Genomic DNA, 20,012 nt, shown 5'->3' with positions numbered 1-20,012 from the left:
GCCCTTCCGCCGCGCGACTGGACTGGACTGGGTTGAGGCAGACCGGCCGCGTCTCATCGACGTCCGTCCGTCCAGGTCAGCAGTAAATGCGATACGTCGAAGCCGGCACACACACATACGCACACCGAAGAGTGTCCAGGTGACTGCCCCCCTTGGATGGACTCAACTCGGCGCGTCAAAAACGTCCTCGACGATGCTGCTGGGCCCGAGCGGGCTGCTGCTTTGGTCATTTCGGCAGGCGGGCGCAAAGATGTTTGCGCACACGGCTCGCTGAAGGGACCAGACCCTTTGCTGCGTGGCGTCGTTGGGCCTGTGTGCAGCGGAAAGACGGGGGGGCGTGAATACGTTTGGATTCCTCTGTAGGATTGGACCCCGAAGATCGTTAGGGTACCGCCTGAGCGGATGGACGACCGAGAAGACGACGATGACGGCGGCGGCGGCGGCGGCGGCTGCGGCCTGTGCGACGCGGGCGAGACACCGAAATCTGTGCCCGTCGCAATTCTTACTGATACTGGCGACTAGCCAAGGTACCTTGACTTGGTACCATTGGCGGTGCTCGGTGCTCGGTGCTCGGTGCTCGCAAGATGCCAAGTAACAACGAGCACGAAGCGCCTTTCTCTTGCGGGCGCGTGCGTGCCCACCTGCAGTGAGCTTCCTTCCGTGGCCGTGAGGCTCTGCTCGGCAGACGCGTGCCCCCGGGCATGCATGCGTCGCTCATGCGGCATTACTGAGTCAGGGCCGACGAAGCGCCGTGGCGGCACGCACAGGCTTCGGCTTGCCTTGGTTTGCCTTGCCTGGTGGCGTCGTCGTCGTCGGTGTCCGTCGTCGGTGGCGTATTTTGTAGTACGTGCGAGAGCAGCACTTGCGACGTGGTTGAATCTGCGGGCTGTCGGCGATGGGCCCGCTGGTGGTGCATCCCATCCATCTCATCTTTGCGGCTGCCGGGACCGACGAATCTCAGTCACTGGTGACTCTCGATCGCCCACGGCAGGCACGGGGATTGGACCCTCAAAGCCGACGCATACGAAGTATTGTGAATCGTGAGGCTCAAAATGCAACTGGACGCGATATGCAGATACCGACGCGCGCCACTGAGCACCCGCCACGCGCCCGATGGGGCTTAGCGCGAGCTCGGCCCGGGAGATCTTGCCGGAGCTCGGGCTCCACTTTATGTCATTATCTAGTGGTCAACGCTCCATGGCAACACGACAATTTACCTTCCTGACGACGACGACAACGACCATTGCGTGCCCATCGACGGCCTGCAGCCATTGCCGCAGCCATGATTGACGACGTTTTGTACCTATACGGTGGTGACCAGTGAGTTTCTTCCCAATCCGCCCTTCCCCTCCTTCCCTCCCTCCTCCGTGGTCCAAGCATTGTGCACTTTCTCCTGAAACCCGCTTCCCGCCCCTCCCTTTCCCCCCAGTCCATTCCACGACACGGCCAACCACCACCCTCCCCACGCTAACAAACGCCCGCCCTCCTGCGCGCGGCGGCCCCCCTCCAGACCCTGGGACTCGTCCCTGTGGGAGACGTCGGACGACCGCGTCCGCGGCGGCGCCAGCCAGTCGCACCTCACCGTCGACAACCCCGAGCGCGCGCGCTTCCACGGGCACCTCGACACGACGGCCCTCGGCGGCGCCGGCTTCGCCTCGCAGCACAGCATCGGCGAGCTGGCCCTGGACCTGCGCGACTACGAGGGCATCATAGTGGCCGTTGCCGGGCCCGACGAAGCCGACGGCAAGCGCTACGCCCTGACGCTCAAGGACAGCCTGCCCCCGCCGCGCGACGACGGCCGCGAGCAGTCGGGCGTGAGCTGGGAGGCCGAGTTCGTGGCCAAGAAGCCCGGCGACGTGAAGCTGCGCTGGGACGACTTCAAACCCACGTACAGGGGCAGGCCCAAGCACGACGCGGAGCCGCTGAATCTGGGGGACATTAAGCGCGTTGGGCTGATGATGCGAAGGTGGGTGACGCCCTGGACGCTCGGACCTGATGCTTTCTTCTATTTGTCCAAAGTGAAAAAGAAAAGAAAAGCCCGCTGATATGGAATTCAGCTTCTTCGGCAAGCAAGAGGGCGACTTCTCGCTCCATCTGCACGGCATCGTCGCCTTCAAGCAGCTCCCGGCATCGACGGCCACGACGGTCGTTGCGGACCACGAGGAGGAGGAGGAGAAGCCCAAGAAGGAACTGCAGCGGGGCAACACTAGGAAGGAGCTCCGGCGCAACGAGTCGGATCTGGAAGAGTTCCCGACGCGGCCGGCGGTGCAGAAGCGCCCATGGTGGCGGAAGCTGCTGTGTGGGCTGGCCTGAGCGGGCGGTCCGCCTGAACTGCATCGCGCAGCATTCTCTTTTGCCGAATTTTTCCTTTTATCGAGCGAGCACACTGTACTGTATACTATACTACGCGACGGGGCGCGCACACGATTGATAGAACCGTATCCATCTCCTACTTTGTGTGTGGCATCAACGACGGTGCTGTCTTGTGGTGGGTGGGTGCTCTCTGTGCTCAGTCACTGCCGGGAACGCTTGGCGGCCCGACGCGTGCCCGCGTGGGTGGAGCGGGTGGGGGGGAGTTCTCAATGCTCAGTGCTCACTCTCCCCGAGGCGCGGCCCCACCGGCTCGCTTTCCACCCCCCGTTGTCGAGAGCGGCGATGGCGTCAACGACTCGCTGCCGACATCACAGCGTGCATGACGCCGTGACAGGCGCACGCACGGGCGGACAAGGACAGGCCGCCCGCCGGTGGACGCTCACGTATATTATCACTCTGCGTGGTCAACGGCCCGGCGAGGTTTCATCTGCCATCTATTTGCTACTTCGTACTTGGGTATTAATCTGTAAACTATATATACTGTACTGTATCAAGCAATCATCATCGCATCGCAGGCCCGTTCCAACGACGGCGGCGACTTTGTACCATCTTCAGACCATCAAGCTCCCTCACTCCCTCGCTCTCCATCCCGCCGTCCCGTCTTCAACCTCTCCCTCTCCCTCTCCCCGCTCCGAGCAACGACCATGCCGTTCCTCAACGCCTTCCTACGCGCCACGGGCGCCTTCACCTTCCGCTCCCCGCTGCTGCGCGCCCTCGTGCCCTGCGCCGCCGCCGCCCTCGCCGTGCAGGCCGCCGCCGCCGCGCCCTCCATCCTCGCCCGCTCCGAGCGCTTCTACGACCTGTCGGGCTCCGTCACCGTCCTCGCCGTCGGCGCCTTGAGCCTGTACCTACCCGCGCTGCGTGCGCGCGCCGCCGCGGCCGGGCTGCCGAGCTTGCTGGACGCCTTCCGGCCGGGCGCGGCGGGCGCGGCGCGGTGGAATTGGAGGCAGGTTGTGGCGACGGGGTTGGCGATGATGTGGACTATTCGACGTGAGTGCCGGCGTCCCTTTCTCTCTCTGTCCCGGTGGTCTTACTCTCCCCTCTCTACCGGCCTCGTCTTTGCTTCAATGCTATGCTCCCCTACTCCCTCCCCCATTTTCCCTGTACCGCTTCGTGCCTTGACATTGGCGACAAGAAGCCGAATCCAAATATCTTGTATAAACAGAAAAATCCTACGTGACGTTGCCAAAGACTGACAACCCGGGTTTTCCATGCAAAAACAGTCGGCTCCTACCTCTTCAAGCGCATCCTCTCCTCCGGGGGCAAAGACTCGCGCTTCGACAACATCCGCGACCGCCCCGCGGCCTTTGCGGCGGCGTTTGGCGCGCAGGCGGCCTGGGTGACGCTCATGCTGGCCCCCGTCATTGCCCTCAACGCCGTCGTCCCCGGCGGCGCGACGTTGGCCTCCGCCGCCGCGTCCGCTTCTTCTTCTTCTCGCGCCTTGGTGACCGACGTGCTGGGCCTCGCGGTGTGGGCCCTGGGCTTCGGCTTCGAGGCCGTGGCGGACGCGCAGAAGAGTAGGTGGGTGCGGGAGAAGCGCGACAAGGTGCACGATGAGGCGTTTATGACGCGGGGGCTGTTTTCGAAGAGGTGCGTTTCCTTTCTCCCCCCTCCCCGTCGCCCTCACTCTTGTCTCGTCTTGGTCGCATTGCGGGCTACGGTTTTCGCTAGCTACCCTCTTCCTTCCATCCCCCTTGCGGGAGAGAGAGACAGGGGTTTGATGATAAAACGGCCATGCGCGCGCGCGTCTTTGTATGGATTTACAAAAGGCTAACTAACTCTGACCCCGTTCCACCCGCCGCAGCCGCTTCCCGCACTACTTTGGCGAAATCACGCTGTGGACGGGCCTGGCGACGTTTTGCGCCGGCGCGCTCGCCACGGCCCCCGCGCAGGCGGCCCTCGGCCTGCGAAGCGTCGGCGGCGGCGCGGCGGGCGTCCTGGCCACGTCGGCGGCGTGCTTCGTCGCGCCGGCCTTTTCGGCGTTTCTGCTGACGCGCGTGTCCGGCATCCCGATGAGCGAGGGCAAGTACGACGAGCGGTACGGGCACCGCGCGGACTACCGGGCGTGGAAGCGGGACGTGCCGCGTCTGGTGCCCAAGTTGTGGTAGAGGGAGGGCTGTTGTTGTTGTTGTTGTTTTTGTTGGAGGAGGAGAGAGAGAGAGAGATGCATGAAGTGAATAAAAGAGAGAGAGGGGGGGGTATACAGAGAGAGAATGGGAGATGTTGGTAATTGGTGATGGAGTCGGGATGTCAGAAGCATGTATCCAATTTTTTTTTGGGTTGATATATTCTGCCTTGTCCAACGAATTACAGTAGCCCCGTCGTCATCGTCGTTGGGTGATTTTTTTGTCTTCCTTGGGGGAACATGGTGACTGAACTGATTACACGCCGCTTCCAGACTATATGCAATGGCACTCACTTGACAACTCGAATACGCCGTGACCCGTGACGCGCGCCCACCGCCCCATTCCATCCCATGCAATCACATGCTGCTGGCCTTGTCCGCATTGGCCACCACTAACTGTCCTTGAGAGCCCTAACCTAACCTACTGGTGGAACTGCTTGACTTTTTCCACCTCGTCCCAGCTGCCCATGTAGATGCCGGAGCGGTCGTGGATGTGCTCGGGGGCGACCTCGAGCATGCGCTTCATGTTGCTGTCGAGGGCCTGGCCGCCGGCTGGATTTTTTTCGAGTCAGTTACATGTGCGTGCGTGCGTAGCGGCGGGGGCCGCGATCAATGGGGGGGGGGGGGGGGGTTCACCATTCTCAAAGACCAGGGCCATGGGCGCGCACTCGTACAGGATGCGCAGCTTGCCCTTGGGGCTCTTCTTGTCGGCCGGGTAGGCAAAGATGCCGCCGTAGAGCAGGGTGCGGTAGGCGTCGGCGACCATGCTGCCGATGTAGCGGGAGCTGTAGGGCTTGCCGTCGGGCTGGGCCGTCTTGAGGGAGTTGAAGTAGTCGACGGTGGGCTTCTGCCAGTAGAGCGAGTTGCCCTCGTTGACCGAGTAGATGGCGCGGGCGCGGGGGATGCGCATGTTGGGGTGGGTGAGGATGAACTCGCCGATGCCGTTGTCGAGGGTGAAGCCGTTGACGGAGCTGTCCTTCATGGTGAGGACGAGCTGGGACGAGGCGCCGTACATGGTGAAGCCGGCGGCGACGAGCTCGGTCCCCGGCTTGAGGATGTCCTCTTTGACGCCGGCGGAGCCCTCGGGCAGCTTGTGGACGGCGAAGATGGTGCCGACGGAGACGCCGGCGTCGAGGTTGGAGGAGCCGTCGATGGGGTCGCAGGCGACGGCGTAGCGCGCGCCGGCCGCGTTGCGGAAGTAGATGATGTCGTCCTCCTCCTCGGAGACGAGCAGCGCGCACTTGCCCGACGAGCGCATGGCCTCGATGAAGAGGTCGTTGGAGATGACGTCGAGCTTCTTCTGGTCGTCGCCCGTGCTGTTGGAGGAGCCGGCCAGGCCCGTCAGGTTGACGAGCGTCGCGCGCCGGATGTAGTAGGCGATGGACTTGAAGGAGAACTGGAGGGCATGGCACAGTAGGCTATATTCAGGGGGGAGGAGGTTAGCCGACTGCGTCCTGCTGCGCGGGAGGGAGAAAGGGCACAGAGGAAGAGAGAGAGAGAGCCGCCGATTGAGGGCCGAGGGGATAAAGAGAGCGAGAGGGAAAGACGTACGTAAAGTCACCGCTGGCCTCCTTGTGCTTGACCTGCTCCTCATTGAGGAAGCGGGTGAGGGTGACAATGTTGGTGTTGACCTTTTCGCCGTTGCTGTTGTCCGCCATGGTGACGATGGGGCAGGGATTCGCAGGGTTCGTTTATGTGTGTCGTGGAGGGGAGTGGAAGAGGCGAGAGAGCGAGCCGATGAAGCCCGTCGTCGTCGGCAGCTCGGCTGAGTGGATGGAGGGGCAGGCAAGGCCGGCTTCTGTCAGAGACAGCACAGCGCGGGGTATCGAGTACCGCGGGGAGGTCACGAGGGTGGGAGAATGAAGGGAGAAGGTGATGATGAAGGCGACGACGATGTCACGATCAAGCGAAATCAGAACAAGTCGACAGCGAGATGGGAAAATTTACAAGTCGAGAGAGAGAGAGAGAGAGCAGGTTGGAGCGACGATGATGCAAGTTACGGCATCATAAGGTAATGGAAAAGTGCGTAGCGAACGGCGGGGGGGGGGGGGAGGGGACCACGATGCGACACGGCCGCCGCGCTCCCGCTCTCTCCCGCATCGCGCTCGCTCGGTCCCATCCATCCGTCCACCTCCCTCCTTCCCCTTGGAATGGGACCCGTTTTTGACTCTTGCGCACTGCCGAGCGAGAGATAGTACAATAGAGTGGACAGAGGGAGACGACGACGACGAACCCGTGACGACACCGGCTATCCAAGGCGCTCGGGGTCTCGAACCCGAGCCGCCCGCGAGTGACGCCCATTCATTCGCCCAGCGCCCCACGGAGGGACCCGGCGGGCGCGGCTGGCCTGGGAAAGAGACAGTTCAGTGGGGAGGGGGCTGCCAAAGCGCCGCGGCGCAAGGGCGATGCCGGGCTGTTGCACTGGGGTCGTGGGGAGTTGGGAAGAGGATTTCTCGGAACGTGGGGAGGAGGGAGGGGGGGGGGCATTTGGGAACTCCAGCAAATTCGGGTTTGCTACCGAGGGGCAGCGTTTTGTGGCTGGTCTGGTTCTGTGGCTGGTGGCCTCGTGACGTGACGACGATGTGGCTGGGCACACACTCATCACGTGCCTTGTCAATGGAGCAGCCTTGGCAACCAAGACCACCACCGACTGGGCTCAGTAGCTGGTCGGCGCCTCTTACCATGTTGGGGCAGCGCTGGCAGGCCGCCTCCTAATAAGCGGGCGGGGTCCCGGTCCCACCCAGACAGCTGGAGACCTACGAGCCGGCGGTGGCTCCATTGCTCCATCCACCCACTGCGCTTCCCCGTGGGCACAGCAGCGAACCTCGGCATCTGCTGCTGCTGCTGCCGGTCCGTCTCCGTCCATGCCGCCAACACAAGGGCACGAAGGAGGTCTTGCCGTTGATTTTCCCCAGTTGCGCCGACGCCGCCGAATCGAACTTCGCACCCAACCCCCAATCCCATCCCATACAGCCGTTTGGTCTCCCACACCCGAGGTCGGTCCGTTAGCTAGTTACCTACCTTACCTGCCAGCGCAACTCTATTTTCTCGAGTCCCCCATTGTCGCGACCTCCTTCCTCTCTTCACATCCCCCTCATCGTCACAACATCATCCCCATCCCGCCGCCTCGCCCGCCCCGTAGCTGCTAGCTGCGACTGATAAGACAGACGGCCCCGCCCCCGGCTATTATTCCAACGACGACCGCATCCCCCGGTTCGGCATATCGGCGCACTCCGCTTTGGCTGTCTGCGACGGCAATACCCGCTCGGTAGGTGCTTTATCGTCTCCCTTTTCCATCCCATCTGGTACTACCAACTTTTTTCTCTCTAAAGCCTCAACATCTCACTGACACGACGCTTGGTACTCTAGAGATTCAAAGTAATCAAGTCAAAGGTACGCGACAGATCGTCTGACCATCCGCTCGCCCATCACCATGGTCGCCGACGCCCTCGTCTACCACCCCTCGGTGGCGCACTACCTGCGCTTCGTCGCCACCACCGTCGGCCGCGACAAGCTCCTGCGCACCATCCAGTACTGGTCGCGCTTCTACGCCTGGTACCTGCTGCGCACCAACGGCACCCCCGCCGAGATGGCCCCCTGGTCCGCCCTCAAGAAGCAGTTCGGCCTCGTCCGCAAGGTCCTCCGCTTCGGCAAGGCCGTCGAGCACGTCAAGGCCGCCGCCGTCGCCGCCGACTCCAAGTCCCTCGACGCCTTCCTCCGCTACGCCGCCTTTGGTCGCCAGATCGGCTACGCGGGATACCTCACCTTTGACGCCATCGCTCTGCCAGACGCCCTCGGCGTCCGCAAGTGGGAGGGCGCCAAGCGCGCCCAGGACAACGGCTACCGCTTCTGGGCCGCCGGCCTGACCTTTAGCGTCGCCGCCCAGCTGTACACGCTGTACCGCCTCAAGCAGCGCGAGGCCAAGATTGACCGCAAGGACGGCGAGGGTGTCGTCGAGAGCAAGCGCATCGCCATGTAGGTGTTCCTTCCTTTCCTCTCCTCCTCCTCCTCCCTCTTGTTCCAACTTTGGTCACGACGTCCGCACACCTCTCCGTCCGCTATACACACACACACACACATATATATATATACATATACATAGATGTTCCGTCCCTGCAAGATGGATTGCTGACCCCTATGACCCCCACAGCGAGCGCTCCGCCAGCCAGCTCCAGCTCCTCTGCGACCTCGCCGACCTCACCGTCCCGACCTCGGCCCTCGGCCTCGTCGGCTTCGACGACGGCTTCGTCGGCCTCGCCGGCACCCTCAGCAGTCTGATTGGCGTCTACACCCAGTGGAAGAAGACGGCCTGAGTCTGTTGACTCCTGCTCCTGCTCCTCTCCGCTTTCCTCTTCCTTGTTCCTCCGCCGCCACCGCCACCACCGCAGACAGAGTGCCGCAGATGCGTATCATAATCGCCGCCAATCACCCCCACGAGAGTACAGCAACCAACACACACACACACACACACACACAGCCGATCCGTGCGACCGGACAGCAGGGAAATGCATCGGTGCTTGTGCGAAGATGAGAGACGGAGAGGAAGGGGGACGGAAAAGGCACATCAAACGCGAAAACCAAAAAAAAAAAGGAGGGCAACGGGACACCTGCTGCTTGCTGCTACTGGTCGCGATCCGCCCATCCCCAAAAAGAATCCCTTTTGCATGCGTACGCGACGCTCCGTACGCACGCCATCGCCTATCCTTGATCTACTGTAGCCGAGGACCGACTTGAGGAGCCCCCCACATGATGTTAGAGCTTTTTGTACATATATCATAATCGTTGAGATGGATGGATGGATGGATATTTCAGGGCGCGAGCATGAAAGAAATTTGGCGCATGATTTTTTGTCAACATGCCTTGACCACTCCTCGTGAATCGGGCCCCCCCCCCCCATTCGCCAGATCTACCTACGCGCGAGGATTGTCAAGAGTAGATTCACACTTGGGTTGGATTGAATCGACGTCGTATGCCCGCCGTCAGGGCCTCGCAAAGCGGGTCAAACATGGGCAGACGGACAAGAGGCAAAGCAAATCAAAAATGAAGCGTGAAAAAACAAATTAACGTGCCAGACATTCTGATACTCGTACAGATTCGACCTTCCGTCAAACCCTGTTGTGCTTTTCCCCAGCTCATCCCCAGCCCCTCTTGTGCCAGCCGGCAATGCGCCGCGTCTGCCCTCATCCCAAAGACTTCGCGGCCCTCGTCCTCATTGCACGTCGTCAATGTCACTCCCGCGCCCGCCCGCGTTCCCTTGCTCCCACACACGAACCGCGCCGAGCGCCATCGTTTTTCGGATCCTGGTTGGGCGGCCGCCAAAAGCAGGGGCAACAGTCAAAAAAAGGAAAGGAAAAAAAGTACGTCGTACGTCAAAAAAGACAAGAAGAAAGCGGAAAGGACCTAAACCTTGCGTGTCGTAACCCTGACCCGTCCTCCTTCTCTCCCCCCCTTCGTATACGGTGGAGTATCGTTGTCGTGCTTCGGGTTCCGCGTGGTACATCTATTACCACCGGTCAAGGCCAGGTCCTCGTCATGGTGCGTTGCCGCCAAATGGCGCGCAGCAACGAGGCAAGACAAAGGAGCTAAGAGCGAGGGGTGGAATTACCAGTAGCGCCCGCTACGTTCATACTCGCGGTTGTACCCGTCACGCGGCGGGTACGCCGGCTCGCGTGGCGGGAAGTCCCTCGGCGGGCGGTCGTACGTGCGTCCGTTGGCATACGGATCGGGAGGAGGAGCCGGGTAGTCGCGGCGGTACGGGTCGTCATATCGACCACGCGGGGGTGGCGGCGGATAGTCCTCCATCGGGCGGCGAGGGGGGGAGCGATAGCGCGTGCGGTCGTCGTAGTATTCGCGCCGAGGGCTGCGGTCGCGGTACCCGTACGGGCCGGCATCGCGACGAGGACTGTACCCTCCGGCGCCCGCAGCTCCACCGCCAGCGCCTCGGGGAGGTCCACGACGGTCGTATTCATCGAAAGGCGGCATGTACGGCCGCCGTCCAGGAGAGCGCGAGCGACCCCGGTCTCGTGAAGGGACGTCTGGCTGGGTCTGCGCATCATTTCGTTAATATCTGATAGCCAGAGTCGACAACGGAGTCGAGCGAGCAAGCGAGAGGCGGGGGTGCGCACATCAGCAACACATTGGACGCGGTTGCCCTTGAACTCTCGGTTATCGAGCTTCTCGACTGCGGTTCGTAGATCGGCGGCCGTCTCGAACTCGACGAAACTGCTGTGCCAGTTAGCCCTTAGAACACATGCCGACACGTCATGACGTAGACTCACCCTCTGCCCGAATCGCGGCCTGTCTCCGAGTACACTACGTCGAGGCTGGACTGGCGCGCAAAGTCTTTGAGGTCCTATATTTGCCAGATAAGTTGCTGTCCCACGGAGCGAAGTGATCATATTGGCGATGGCCGGCGAACCAAGTCCACGAATACCATCCACGAGACGAGGGGGAGCGACAAGGAAACCCGGGGGACGTGTCGTGACCAGCCAAGCGAACCAGGTGCCGTGACCACGGAAGGGGGTTCGCCAGGGGAAAGGTACCCGCGGGATGGAGACGCCAGTCCAAAAGATTTGGAGCTAACCAGTGAGTGCATCAAGGCGCCAATCCCAACCGGCGAGGGAGACATGCATACTCCAAAGGATACAGGTGGGTGGGAGGGGCGGATCCGTGGAATCCGGCGACGAGAAACGGGAAGATTGAACAGACCTGCCAACTGGTTTCGTTTGGGAGCCCGGTGATTTGCATCCGGAACGGGGTACGACGAGGTCGCGGCGGCGCGCGCTCGTGGTTGCCAAATCCGTTCTCTCGGTTACGCGCCCCGCGGGCAAACTGGACGGTCAGGCGCTCTCCCATGAAGTCGGATCCATCTAGAGCGGGTTATGTCAGTAGTCTGCTCGCGCAAGGTAGTCTGAATTCGATGGGCCCGACGGGCAATTTGGGGGTGGTACGTACGGAAAGCTGTAGAAAAACGCACGAGGTTAGCACAACATTCGCTGAATGGCGCTGGACGCGCCGCCGAGGGAAGGGGAGGGAGAAGGACGTACCAGGGACGACATCTCGTGCGTCCATCGGGTCCTTATACTCGATGAAACCGAAGCCGTTCATCAGCTTGACCTCGGTGATCTCTCCCGTGCCATGGGTCGCAAAGTGAGCCTCGACATCGGCCTTGGTGGCTGGAGGGTCGCGTCAGTCGATGGTTCCCGTGATGAAAGCGTATGGATTCTAGCAGTGACGCACCGTTGCGAGGAAGGTTGCCCAGATAGAGCCTGGTGGCCGAAACCTCGGACATGATGCCGGCAGAGGTTTGCGTCAACAACAAACGGGGAGCCTTGGTTTAGGAAGGGGGAGCGTCTTTCTTTCCCTGCGTTTCTTCTCTCTCTCTCACTGCTGAACGGGCCCGGAACGGTCTCTTCGTTGTGTGTCTCTCGGGGAAAGGAAGTGCAGCGCCCCAAATATCTCGGCTGGGGGGGCTTCCTCTGGATCCAGCAAAAGGGCAAAGCGGGCTGCTCGCGGGTGGGTGGGCGGCGGTCGCTGGACGTTGGGTGAGAGTGTGTGTGTGTGTGTCGTGCCGGTGAGGAGAAACCTGGGGAAGCTTCGCCAGCTGCATGCGACCTTGAGGCTGGAGCGCGGGCGGTGGCGCGGGGCAGAACCAGTCCAGCCCGAAGGGGGATGGGCTGGGCCTCCTGCCGTCTCACGCGCCGCCAACGTGACCCAGGGCAACTGGCACAGCCAATTGGGCGCCCGTGGCGCTCGACGTGGCTGCCGTCGTCAAGAAGGGCGGCCAAAGCTCCTCGACAAGCTGTCGATTTTCTTTTGCACTACTCTTTCTTTTACGTGACCTCACCGCTTCGATTCCAAAAACTTTCGGCATTATTTTTTTTTTATTAAAAGTAAATACACACGTACAATGCTTATGCGGGGAAATGATTTACGTTGTACGTATGTACGACGGCACAGGCCACTCGCCCCTAGACCATCATCGCACATGCCATGCGGTCATACATCGACATTAGTAGTAAGTCGAGCTGTCGTCGCATCGCCTTCAAAGCCCGATGCAGTCAGTCACACAAGCCAGCTGCCCCTAAAAGCACTCTCCCTTTACAAAAGAACTACAAGCCCCGTAGACGCCTCGCTCATTGAACACGCCGAAATGTGTATCAAGTACGTGCAAATGAACACAACCTTTCCACCTCCAGCTGTCGAATCCCATCACGCAATACGGGCCGCCATCATGTCAGTCCTTCGTCGAACAAAATGGCAACCACCTCGTCCAGCATCGTAAAGACCAAATGTGCACTACAAATCTCAGTCAGGACCATAGGTCTTCGTGCGTCTACCACAGGAGAAGAGTAAACTTACTTGAGTCGCGAGTTGTTAAATGTGGCAAAGAGTCGCCGGCTCGCCGCCTGCGCGTTCACCCTGCCCACCACGCTGCCCGCGAGATCCGGAATCAGCGTGGCAAGCATGAGGCTCGCCTCAGTGCGCGTCTTCTTCCTCTCCGCCTCCGAGCGCGGCTTGCGGTTGCGCCGCAGCTGCCCACCGGGCCACAGGCTGTCTGTCACCAGCCCAATGTACCGCAGCAACGACTCCTCCTGCACAAGCGCCCGCACGTTGTCGCGCACCTTGCGCTCGATGGTGCCCCCCAGGAGCTGCTGTAGGACGACAACCACCGCCCGGCCGCGCAGCCAGTTGTTGCCGCGGTTCAGCTCAAACACCTCGAGGAAGATGTCGCAGATGGGCTTGATGAACGGCTCCAGCTCCTTGTTCTCGAACGCGTTGAGCTCTGCCTCGGCCTCGGCCGCGGGAAACGTCTCCTCGTTGACATTGAGGGGCATCGAGTTGAGCTGGCTGGTGGCCGCCGCGATGAGGTTCTGCCCTGCGACCGAGATCTGGTCCAGCACGGGGATGTTGCCCAGGATGTCGTCCATGCCGTCCGCCACCGAATCGTAAAGGCGCGTCATCATGTCCTTCTTATCCTCCCTATCCATAATGTCCTGCCCCTGCGCGATCGCGCTCTGCGACAGAAACGCCCGCAGATCGCGACTCCGGCACACGTCCGGCAGCTGCAGCAGCTCGCGCATGTACTTCTCGAGCGCCTCTCGCCGCTTGCGGAGGAACTCGCTCTGGAACTTCATCACCATGCGCCGCCTAGGAAAGTCCAGGTTCCGCACCGACGGATACCCCGACCGTAGCTTCTGGTGAAGATCGTGGAACTCACTATACCTCCTCGTGACGATCCAGGACGCCGCCGGCATCTGCTCCCCGGCGTTGCGCTGCACCTCGACCACGTAGAGCGCAAACTCGCGCCCGTCCTCCTCTCTTCCCACCTGTATGTTCTTGATTCGGATCGTCGACCGCCCGTACAGGCTGTTGTCGCTTTCCTGCACCACGTACTGCTGCCGCTGGAGCTCCTTGCGCCGTATCTCTCTCTGCAAGCTCGCCTTGGACTTGCGGAGAATGCGCAGCTCCGACGTGTTGTTTGTAAGCTCCGCCTTCCTCGTCAACGAGTCCACGACGGCTTCCTGTGCCACCAGGCGGTCAATGTCGTTTGTAAGAGCTGTGATGGCTTCCGCGAGGCCAAGATCGCCGGGCGCCGCCTCGTGCACCTCGTCTTCGTCCGCGGCGCCCTTTGCCATTTCCCCTTCGTCGTCCTCATCAGGAAGGTACTTGTCCTCGTCATCGAACAAGTCATCGTCGACAAAGACTCCTATTCGGGACGCCGCGCTAACCAGGCCAAGGGAAGAGAGGCTCGGCTTCTCGCCTTCCTTGCCGACAGCCGGCGGCCTGCCTACGTCTATCGAACCTCGGTTTGAGTCATTGTCGTGTCCGGAGAGGAAGCTGCCTTCGTTATCTTCCGCCCCGAATAAAGACGCGCGAAGGGCTTCGGCAGTCTGTGGTCTGTCGTCATCCATGATGTTGTTGAGCGCCTCCTCCACGGCGCGCACGACCTGCGTGTCTGGGACCTGGTGCATGGGCCCGTCTTGGTCAAGGCTCTGCACCGAGTCCAGCATACCATCGTTCTCGAGGTCGTCATCGTCAAACAGAGGCGCCGCCGGGCCGTCATCCAAGGACCTGCGCCCTGTCGCGGTGGCGTTTACGGCGTTCCCATTTCCATTGCCATTGAGCGCTCGCAGATCCGATGCGGATCCCGAGCGCCGATCTAACGGGTCAGACGGCGGGACGAGTCTGGAAAAGGGCTTAGGTTTTGACTGATATGATTGTGTCGACCTGGGCATAGGCGGCTGAGGGGGTTGGCCGCGGTATTCTGAGGAAGCGGTGGGTATCAGGCTCGCAGTAGAAGATTCCTGCGAAGCGAGACACTTGTAATAGAGATCCGACTTCTTGAAGGCGTGAAAGTATCGAGATTGCATCTCCTCCAGCACCACGCTCTGCGCTTTTAGAATAGCGCGTCGTGCACGGTGATACTGCGCAGGCGTGGCCGATTTCCCGGCTTGTAAGAACTCTCTGACCTCTCGTTTCGACGAGCTGGGCACGTTCAGCTCCGGCTTGGAAAGGTACGCCTGGTTGATCTGCTGGAGGTCCGTCCTGTCCGCCTCGGTCCACATGGTGAGGGTTGACGCAGGCTGCTCATCGTCGGGCCCGTCGTCCTCGAGAGGGTTGCGGAAGCCGTCGACGACGAGCCAGAACTGCACGAGTGACATGAGTTGTTGCCGGTCCATGTACTCCATGAAGTACGACAGCCCCGAGGAGTCGCGAAGGAGCTCGACAAGCGTGGTGTTCTCGAGACGCGATGTAGAGGCCGCCGGTGGGAGCGGCGGCCTCAAGGGTACGGCAGTAGCTCGTCGGTCCCCGCCCGCGGCAAAGTGGCTGACTCTCTGGTCCAGCAGTCGCTTGCCCATCTCCAGCCTCCTCAAGTACACCGGGTCCTGGTTCTCCTGCAACGAGTCGCGCTTCAGCTGGCTGGCGACCTCGCTGCGCAAGCGCCTCGCATCGGAGAGGTTGTTGACCTTCCTGATGCCGCGGATAAACTTTTCAAACTTGCGCTCGCTGTCCCCCGGCGCTAGGCGCGGCGCCGCCGCCGCCTGCTTGACCGACTTGGGCGTCGGCGAGGCATGCTGGTCGAGCGCAGCCCTCAGCTTCCGCACCGTGGACCTGTCCTGCAGCATGGAGCGGCCGTAGTTCTCCATGAGCTGGTTCCACGTATCCGGGTCGGACAGGAGCTGCACGACGGGGAAGAGCACCGCGCACCCGACGATCTCACGTATGAGCGTCGATACGGCCCGGCTCGAGACCATGTTCTCCGGGAGGACCCTCGGCAGGACGCGCGCGACGAGCGACCGCAGATAGTCCTGCTGGACCATCTTAGTGTCCGGGAAGGACAGCGACGCGGCGGGATGGAGGCGCCCGTCGCGGAACTTGGACGCAATGGCGAGGTCGAGCTCCTCCGACTCGGTGACGGACCTGTTAAGCTTCCTACCCCGCACCGAGCGCTCCGCCTCAGCAAAGTCGTGGAAGTGCGCCGTCATGATGGGCACCAGCCGGCTGGTGACAAGCTCGGCCAGGTCTCTGTGCTGCAGCGGCTCGAGCAGGCTCGCGAGGGCCAGCCGGACCGCCCTGTCGACCTCGTTGGGGAACACGGGGTTCGCGCTGATGCCGGCATACCAGGAGCGCACAAAGTCGCGGAGTATTAAGCTCAGGAGGCCGTCCACCGCCTCGGCCACCCGCGACGAGCCGAGCTCCAGCTCCGGCCTCGCGTATTCCTGTCTCTTCCTCAGGGCGTCCACCTCGATCCGCCATCGCTTCGCGTCGTTGAAGGAGGCCCCGCGGGGCAGCGCCGACGACGGCTCGCCCGCTCGCCTCGGGCGCCGTGATGTGAGGAGCAGCGCGGCAACGAGGCCCGCGACGCTGGCGACGATGCCCGCGACGAAGGCGTAGCCGGCCCAGCGCAGCACGGGGAACCAGCCGACGGCGTAGCCCCAAGCGAAAAAGGCGACGGCCGCCGCGAGGGCCGTTTGTCTCCGCTTCAGGGCCATGGCCGGAACTGCGATCGACTGGGCCGCATCGTCGGGATGCACCCTCTGAGCAGCTCTTGCAATCGGCGGGAGTTGGGGTTGCGGTGCGGTGAGGTGTGGTGTGGTGTGTCGGTCTCAGAATGACGAGGCACCATCCAAATCGGGGCAGCTTTCCAGTCAGGAACGCACATGTGGACTCATGCACGGATTGATTCAGAGGCCGCGGCCAGGCCTTATCAGGCAGCGGGCCAGGCGGCTGCAGTCACGCTGCAGTTCAACGCTGCAGTGGCTACCTCAGTGGCGCCATCCCACAGCTCCAGCGGCATTATTACCTCTAGTACCTTATGCAGCCTCCACGCCTCCAGTAGGTTCAATTGCACAGTGCCGGGCTCCAGCTCTGCTGATTGAGAAAACCCTCGGGCATTGAGGTGATGGTTATCGACGTTGGTACTCTCACCGCATTATAGCACATCCCAAGGCCAAAGCAATGCGCAGCCACGTAAAACAACACAACCTAACTCGGGCGACGTCAACTATCAAAGCCCTGCTGCCTGCACCTATGTACGAATTTCGCTGACCAACGCCAACTGCTACCAAGCCATGGCCATGCCTCATCTTCTAAGAACACATGTGACGCAAACCCAGCCTTCCACCGCGTGCCAAACGCCCCTAACACCTTTTTCGTTATACCATGCAGGTATAATGCTCGCCCTAACGTACAGTGGCCCCGAATCACATACCAAATGCGATTGGACAGCCAATAACCATGAGCGTCGAGGCAAGCCCAAGCCGCGACTCCCGCCCAAGCACGACTCCCCGTCCCCTGAGCCGCCCTCATCTCCCATATGAGCCTCTTGTCTCGCAGCCAGACTGGCACCGGAAGACCTGCCGTGAGAAACGACTTCACTGCCAGACACCCTGTCTCCCTCAGCCACGCCAGTGGAAACAAGGGCCTGGCCTGAAACGCGCTGCGCCGAGATGCCAGTCATGCACAGCGCCGCCGCAAAAGGGCTCGCAAAACCTCGAAGCAACCCGTGTGGCCCGTGTGGCAGAAAATGCGGGTATCAACCATGCCGAATACTTTTACTCCGAATCGCTTCAGTCACGTATATGCTCGTAATTCAACACGCTTGTGCTCTCCCAATTTCTGGGTAGAAGCGCTGTTTCCGACTCCATGATGCACCTAGCGTTGCGGGACGCTCACATGGCAGAAACGCCCTGGGCCCCGGGGTCGACGACGTTGTCGGAAAGGTTGATGAGCAGCTGAGCGAGGCACCTCTTAGTGGCGGCATCATCCCTCAGGACCGAAGAAAATGTCGCGTCCCGAAGCGGTTCAGGAAGGCACTGGCGCAGGGCCTCACGGGCCCTCGCGTTATCACTTAGCCTGCAGCCGGTCATCTCATCAGTATTATGCTTTCCGGGCGGGCGTTGACGACGACGGAGGTAGGGGGAAGGGGAGCTAACCGCAAGAAGCAGCGGACAACATGCTTAAGGAGTCTAGCCGTCTGCGACTCCACGAGCTGGGCAACCATATTGCTCAGTACAGTGCCAACCGCATAGAACCGCTCGTACGTGGCGCAGATGTAGTTGAGCCCGTTGTCATCCAACAGGATCTTCTGGACGATGAAGATGGCAACAGTCTTGCTAAGTTCCGATCCGGTCTCCATGATACGCAGGCACAACGGAATAATCTCAGTGGTGAGCAAGAAGTTGATGACGTCTGAGGAGTCATTCTTAACCAACGCGCCGATGACGCCCAGCGAAGTAAGCCGGAGGTATTCAAACGGGCGCGATTTCGAGGTCGTGTTCAGGAACGGATACAGGAAGAGTGGAATATGAGCTGTTCGCACGCGCAATCAATCAGCATTTGCCACCGGTCACAGTGGGGGGCGGCATAGCCTTACCGTTCAGGAACAGTGCACGAGTGTCGTTGTGCGACGCCACACACTGCAGCAACGCGAGGGCATTGCACACTCTGTTCGAAGCCGCGGCCGTCAACTGCGAAGGGTTGAGCAGGGTGTAGACAGAGATGATCTCCTGCAGGAGCGAAGTCATGACGCCTGGCACAAGTCAGCATGGCGCCTACATCGGAGGCTACGGCCGGAGGAATCGGTCTCTCGCAGCCAGGCGTTACGCACCAAAGGAGTGCCACAGAATGAGCGCCAGTTCGGGAACCTGCTCCCTCTTCTTGCTCAGCTCTAGCAACGCTGCCTCGCGAGTGTTCTCATTGAGCAGGTCGGCAATGTAGCCCATGGTGCGCCGATTTTCGTCAGATATGTTCTCGTGGCCCGCATCCTGAGCGTGAGCAACAGCAAGATTCCCCGAGCCAGAGTGATTTCCAGACATGCGGTTGAAATGCTGCTGTTGCTGCTGTTGTTGCTGTTGCTGCTGCTGCTGCTGCTGCTGTTGTTGTTGTTGTTGCTGCTGCTGCTGCTGCTGCTGCTGGGCAACGGACACGACGCCCTGATGGCCGCCCTGGTGATGCGACGCCTGCTGATGCAGCCAGGGCGAGTCGGCGCCCTGGAACGGGTGGTGCCCGTAGACGTGGGCCGAGGGAATCATCACGGGCGATTAGGACGAGGCCGATTCCAGGTGCCGCTGTCGAGTGGTGGGCGCGCGCGTCGCGAGGGGCGTCTTGACACTCACCGGCCGTGAAAGGGCAGGTTGTCGAGTTGTGCCGTGCCGTGCCGTGCCGTGGGAGCGGTGCGATGCGGTGTGCGGAGACCAAAAGGTCAAGCACGAGAAATGGGTGCGCTGACCGACTTGCGCGCCGGAGGAGGTTGTCCGTCTTTCTCGAGCGCCGCCGCTGCTGCTCAGAGGACGACGACGACGAACAGGCAAAAAGATGACGGAAAAAGCTCGTCAGCCTCGGGCGGCGGGTCGGAAGAGCGGTCGGTGGTGGTTGCGGCTCCTCGGGGCGGACAACATCAGGCGAAGGGAGGACGTGGTGGTGCCTGGGGGGGGGGTCTCACAGGTTGAAAGGATGGGTGCGAAGCGAGGTCGCTCCGGGGGAGGAGCGGCAGTGTCGAGTTTCTTGTCGCAGACTCCCCGTCTCCACCGACCGAAACAGCCCTCTCGAGAGGGGAGAGAAGGGGGGGGGGGGGCAAGGGCTACATGTACTTTGCGCTGCAGCCAAACGTGGCGTTGCGCTTAAGTACTACCCGCTCCGGGTTTCGTGCTACTAAGTTACTGAGTAATAAGCCGCCTGGGGGACCACCTGGATGGATGGGTGAACCTTGGAAGGCTGGCTGAGGCAAGGCTGGCAGGCAGGCAGGCAGATCCCCCCGGGCTCAGGCAGGTCGCGCGCACGGACCAACACCAAACAACTCCACCACTGACTGGGCTTCCTTCCTCCCGTCTCTTGTTGGACGTTTGTTTGGTGACTGCCGGCACGCGCGTGCTGCCCAAACGACCGACGACCTGCGCCCGTTTTTATGCCGTGCAAGGTAGGCGCTTATTATACAGTGGCGTGCATCAGCTGCTGCTGCTACTGCTTCTTTCAACGTCCCTCGCGAGTACCCAAAATTGGTCTCCTGTGA

The 20,012-nt window shown here is 61.3% G+C and overlaps 7 protein-coding genes across 10 annotated transcripts; 3 read left to right on the top strand and 4 right to left on the bottom strand.

Moving 5' to 3' along the window:
* The first annotated feature begins 1,227 nt into the window (after nucleotides 1-1,227).
* On the top strand, nucleotides 1,228-2,525 carry JDV02_004452 (uncharacterized protein). The gene is made up of 3 exons (XM_047985672.1): nucleotides 1,228-1,320; nucleotides 1,511-1,966; nucleotides 2,058-2,525. Exons 1-3 carry the CDS (start codon nucleotides 1,283-1,285, stop codon nucleotides 2,311-2,313), a joined length of 750 nt encoding a protein of 249 aa, XP_047841649.1. The 5' UTR covers nucleotides 1,228-1,282; the 3' UTR covers nucleotides 2,314-2,525.
* A 492-nt stretch (nucleotides 2,526-3,017) lies between these two features.
* On the top strand, nucleotides 3,018-4,715 carry JDV02_004451 (uncharacterized protein; the record flags this gene model as incomplete). Its single annotated transcript, XM_047985671.1, has 3 exons — nucleotides 3,018-3,363; nucleotides 3,597-3,963; nucleotides 4,178-4,715. The coding sequence occupies 3 exons, from the start codon at nucleotides 3,018-3,020 to the stop codon at nucleotides 4,479-4,481; spliced, it is 1,017 nt and encodes a 338-aa protein (XP_047841648.1). The 3' UTR covers nucleotides 4,482-4,715.
* Nucleotides 4,652-6,525, bottom strand: FBP1 (Fructose-bisphosphatase). The gene is made up of 3 exons (XM_047985670.1): nucleotides 6,050-6,525; nucleotides 5,135-5,916; nucleotides 4,652-5,050 (listed from the first exon to the last, which is right to left on the bottom strand). Exons 1-3 carry the CDS (start codon nucleotides 6,154-6,156, stop codon nucleotides 4,920-4,922), a joined length of 1,020 nt encoding a protein of 339 aa, XP_047841647.1. The 5' UTR covers nucleotides 6,157-6,525; the 3' UTR covers nucleotides 4,652-4,919.
* A 1,406-nt stretch (nucleotides 6,526-7,931) lies between these two features.
* Nucleotides 7,932-8,811, top strand: PEX11 (Peroxisomal membrane protein PMP27; the record flags this gene model as incomplete). The annotated part of the gene is made up of 2 exons (XM_047985669.1): nucleotides 7,932-8,473; nucleotides 8,649-8,811. 2 exons carry the CDS (start codon nucleotides 7,932-7,934, stop codon nucleotides 8,809-8,811), a joined length of 705 nt encoding a protein of 234 aa, XP_047841646.1.
* A 586-nt stretch (nucleotides 8,812-9,397) lies between these two features.
* JDV02_004448 (uncharacterized protein) lies at nucleotides 9,398-12,066 on the bottom strand. 4 transcript variants are annotated; one of them, XM_047985665.1, is made up of 8 exons: nucleotides 11,738-12,066; nucleotides 11,545-11,673; nucleotides 11,453-11,458; nucleotides 11,207-11,367; nucleotides 10,777-10,850; nucleotides 10,624-10,720; nucleotides 10,104-10,543; nucleotides 9,398-9,998 (listed from the first exon to the last, which is right to left on the bottom strand). In XM_047985665.1, coding segments are annotated over exons 1-8 (960 nt in total). In that variant the 5' UTR covers nucleotides 11,790-12,066; the 3' UTR covers nucleotides 9,398-9,997. The 4 variants fall into 4 exon arrangements, with proteins under 4 accessions (XP_047841642.1, XP_047841645.1, XP_047841644.1 ...); XM_047985668.1 differs by having other exon boundaries at nucleotides 11,545-12,066; XM_047985667.1 differs by having other exon boundaries at nucleotides 9,398-10,543.
* A 298-nt stretch (nucleotides 12,067-12,364) lies between these two features.
* On the bottom strand, nucleotides 12,365-16,648 carry TRM8_1 (tRNA (guanine(46)-N(7))-methyltransferase). Its single transcript, XM_047985664.1, has 2 exons — nucleotides 12,860-16,648; nucleotides 12,365-12,796 (listed from the first exon to the last, which is right to left on the bottom strand). Exons 1-2 carry the CDS (start codon nucleotides 16,492-16,494, stop codon nucleotides 12,730-12,732), a joined length of 3,702 nt encoding a protein of 1,233 aa, XP_047841641.1. The 5' UTR covers nucleotides 16,495-16,648; the 3' UTR covers nucleotides 12,365-12,729.
* Nucleotides 16,649-16,961: 313 nt separating this feature from the next.
* Nucleotides 16,962-19,454, bottom strand: rcd1 (RNA-binding protein, CCR4-NOT complex subunit Rcd1). The gene is made up of 4 exons (XM_047985663.1): nucleotides 18,612-19,454; nucleotides 18,378-18,533; nucleotides 17,938-18,313; nucleotides 16,962-17,857 (listed from the first exon to the last, which is right to left on the bottom strand). Exons 1-4 carry the CDS (start codon nucleotides 19,033-19,035, stop codon nucleotides 17,674-17,676), a joined length of 1,140 nt encoding a protein of 379 aa, XP_047841640.1. The 5' UTR covers nucleotides 19,036-19,454; the 3' UTR covers nucleotides 16,962-17,673.
* Between the last annotated feature and the right edge of the window lie 558 nt (nucleotides 19,455-20,012).

The sequence above is a fragment of the Purpureocillium takamizusanense genome, chromosome 3 (genome assembly GCF_022605165.1).
Source record: "Purpureocillium takamizusanense chromosome 3, complete sequence".
NCBI lineage: Eukaryota > Fungi > Ascomycota > Sordariomycetes > Hypocreales > Ophiocordycipitaceae > Purpureocillium > Purpureocillium takamizusanense.
The sequence above is the reverse complement of the archived record's forward strand: the minus strand, read 5'-3'. Positions and strand labels throughout refer to the sequence as shown.

Coding starts and splice junctions, on each gene's coding strand:
- JDV02_004452 (XM_047985672.1), top strand. CDS start 1,283: ATGATTGACGACGTTTTGTACCTATACGGTGGTGACCA. Junction 1,321..1,510: donor TACCTATACGGTGGTGACCA/GTGAGTTTCTTC, acceptor GCCCCCCTCCAG/ACCCTGGGACTCGTCCCTGT. Junction 1,967..2,057: donor GTTGGGCTGATGATGCGAAG/GTGGGTGACGCC, acceptor TATGGAATTCAG/CTTCTTCGGCAAGCAAGAGG.
- FBP1 (XM_047985670.1), bottom strand. CDS start 6,156: ATGGCGGACAACAGCAACGGCGAAAAGGTCAACACCAACATTGTCACC. Junction 5,917..6,049: donor GAGGCCAGCGGTGACTTTAC/GTACGTCTTTCC, acceptor CCCTGAATATAG/CCTACTGTGCCATGCCCTCC. Junction 5,051..5,134: donor GGCCCTGGTCTTTGAGAATG/GTGAACCCCCCC, acceptor AAAAAAATCCAG/CCGGCGGCCAGGCCCTCGAC.
- JDV02_004448 (XM_047985667.1), bottom strand. CDS start 11,789: ATGTCCGAGGTTTCGGCCACCAGGCTCTATCTGGGCAACCTTCCTCGC. Junction 11,674..11,737: donor GGGCAACCTTCCTCGCAACG/GTGCGTCACTGC, acceptor GCGACCCTCCAG/CCACCAAGGCCGATGTCGAG. Junction 10,721..10,776: donor GGCCGCGATTCGGGCAGAGG/GTGAGTCTACGT, acceptor CTGGCACAGCAG/TTTCGTCGAGTTCGAGACGG.
- TRM8_1 (XM_047985664.1), bottom strand. CDS start 16,494: ATGGCCCTGAAGCGGAGACAAACGGCCCTCGCGGCGGCCGTCGCCTTT. Junction 12,797..12,859: donor TTTAACAACTCGCGACTCAA/GTAAGTTTACTC, acceptor TGAGATTTGTAG/TGCACATTTGGTCTTTACGA.
- rcd1 (XM_047985663.1), bottom strand. CDS start 19,035: ATGATTCCCTCGGCCCACGTCTACGGGCACCACCCGTTCCAGGGCGCC. Junction 18,314..18,377: donor TCGTGCACTGTTCCTGAACG/GTAAGGCTATGC, acceptor GCGTGCGAACAG/CTCATATTCCACTCTTCCTG. Junction 17,858..17,937: donor GTTGTCCGCTGCTTCTTGCG/GTTAGCTCCCCT, acceptor GACCGGCTGCAG/GCTAAGTGATAACGCGAGGG.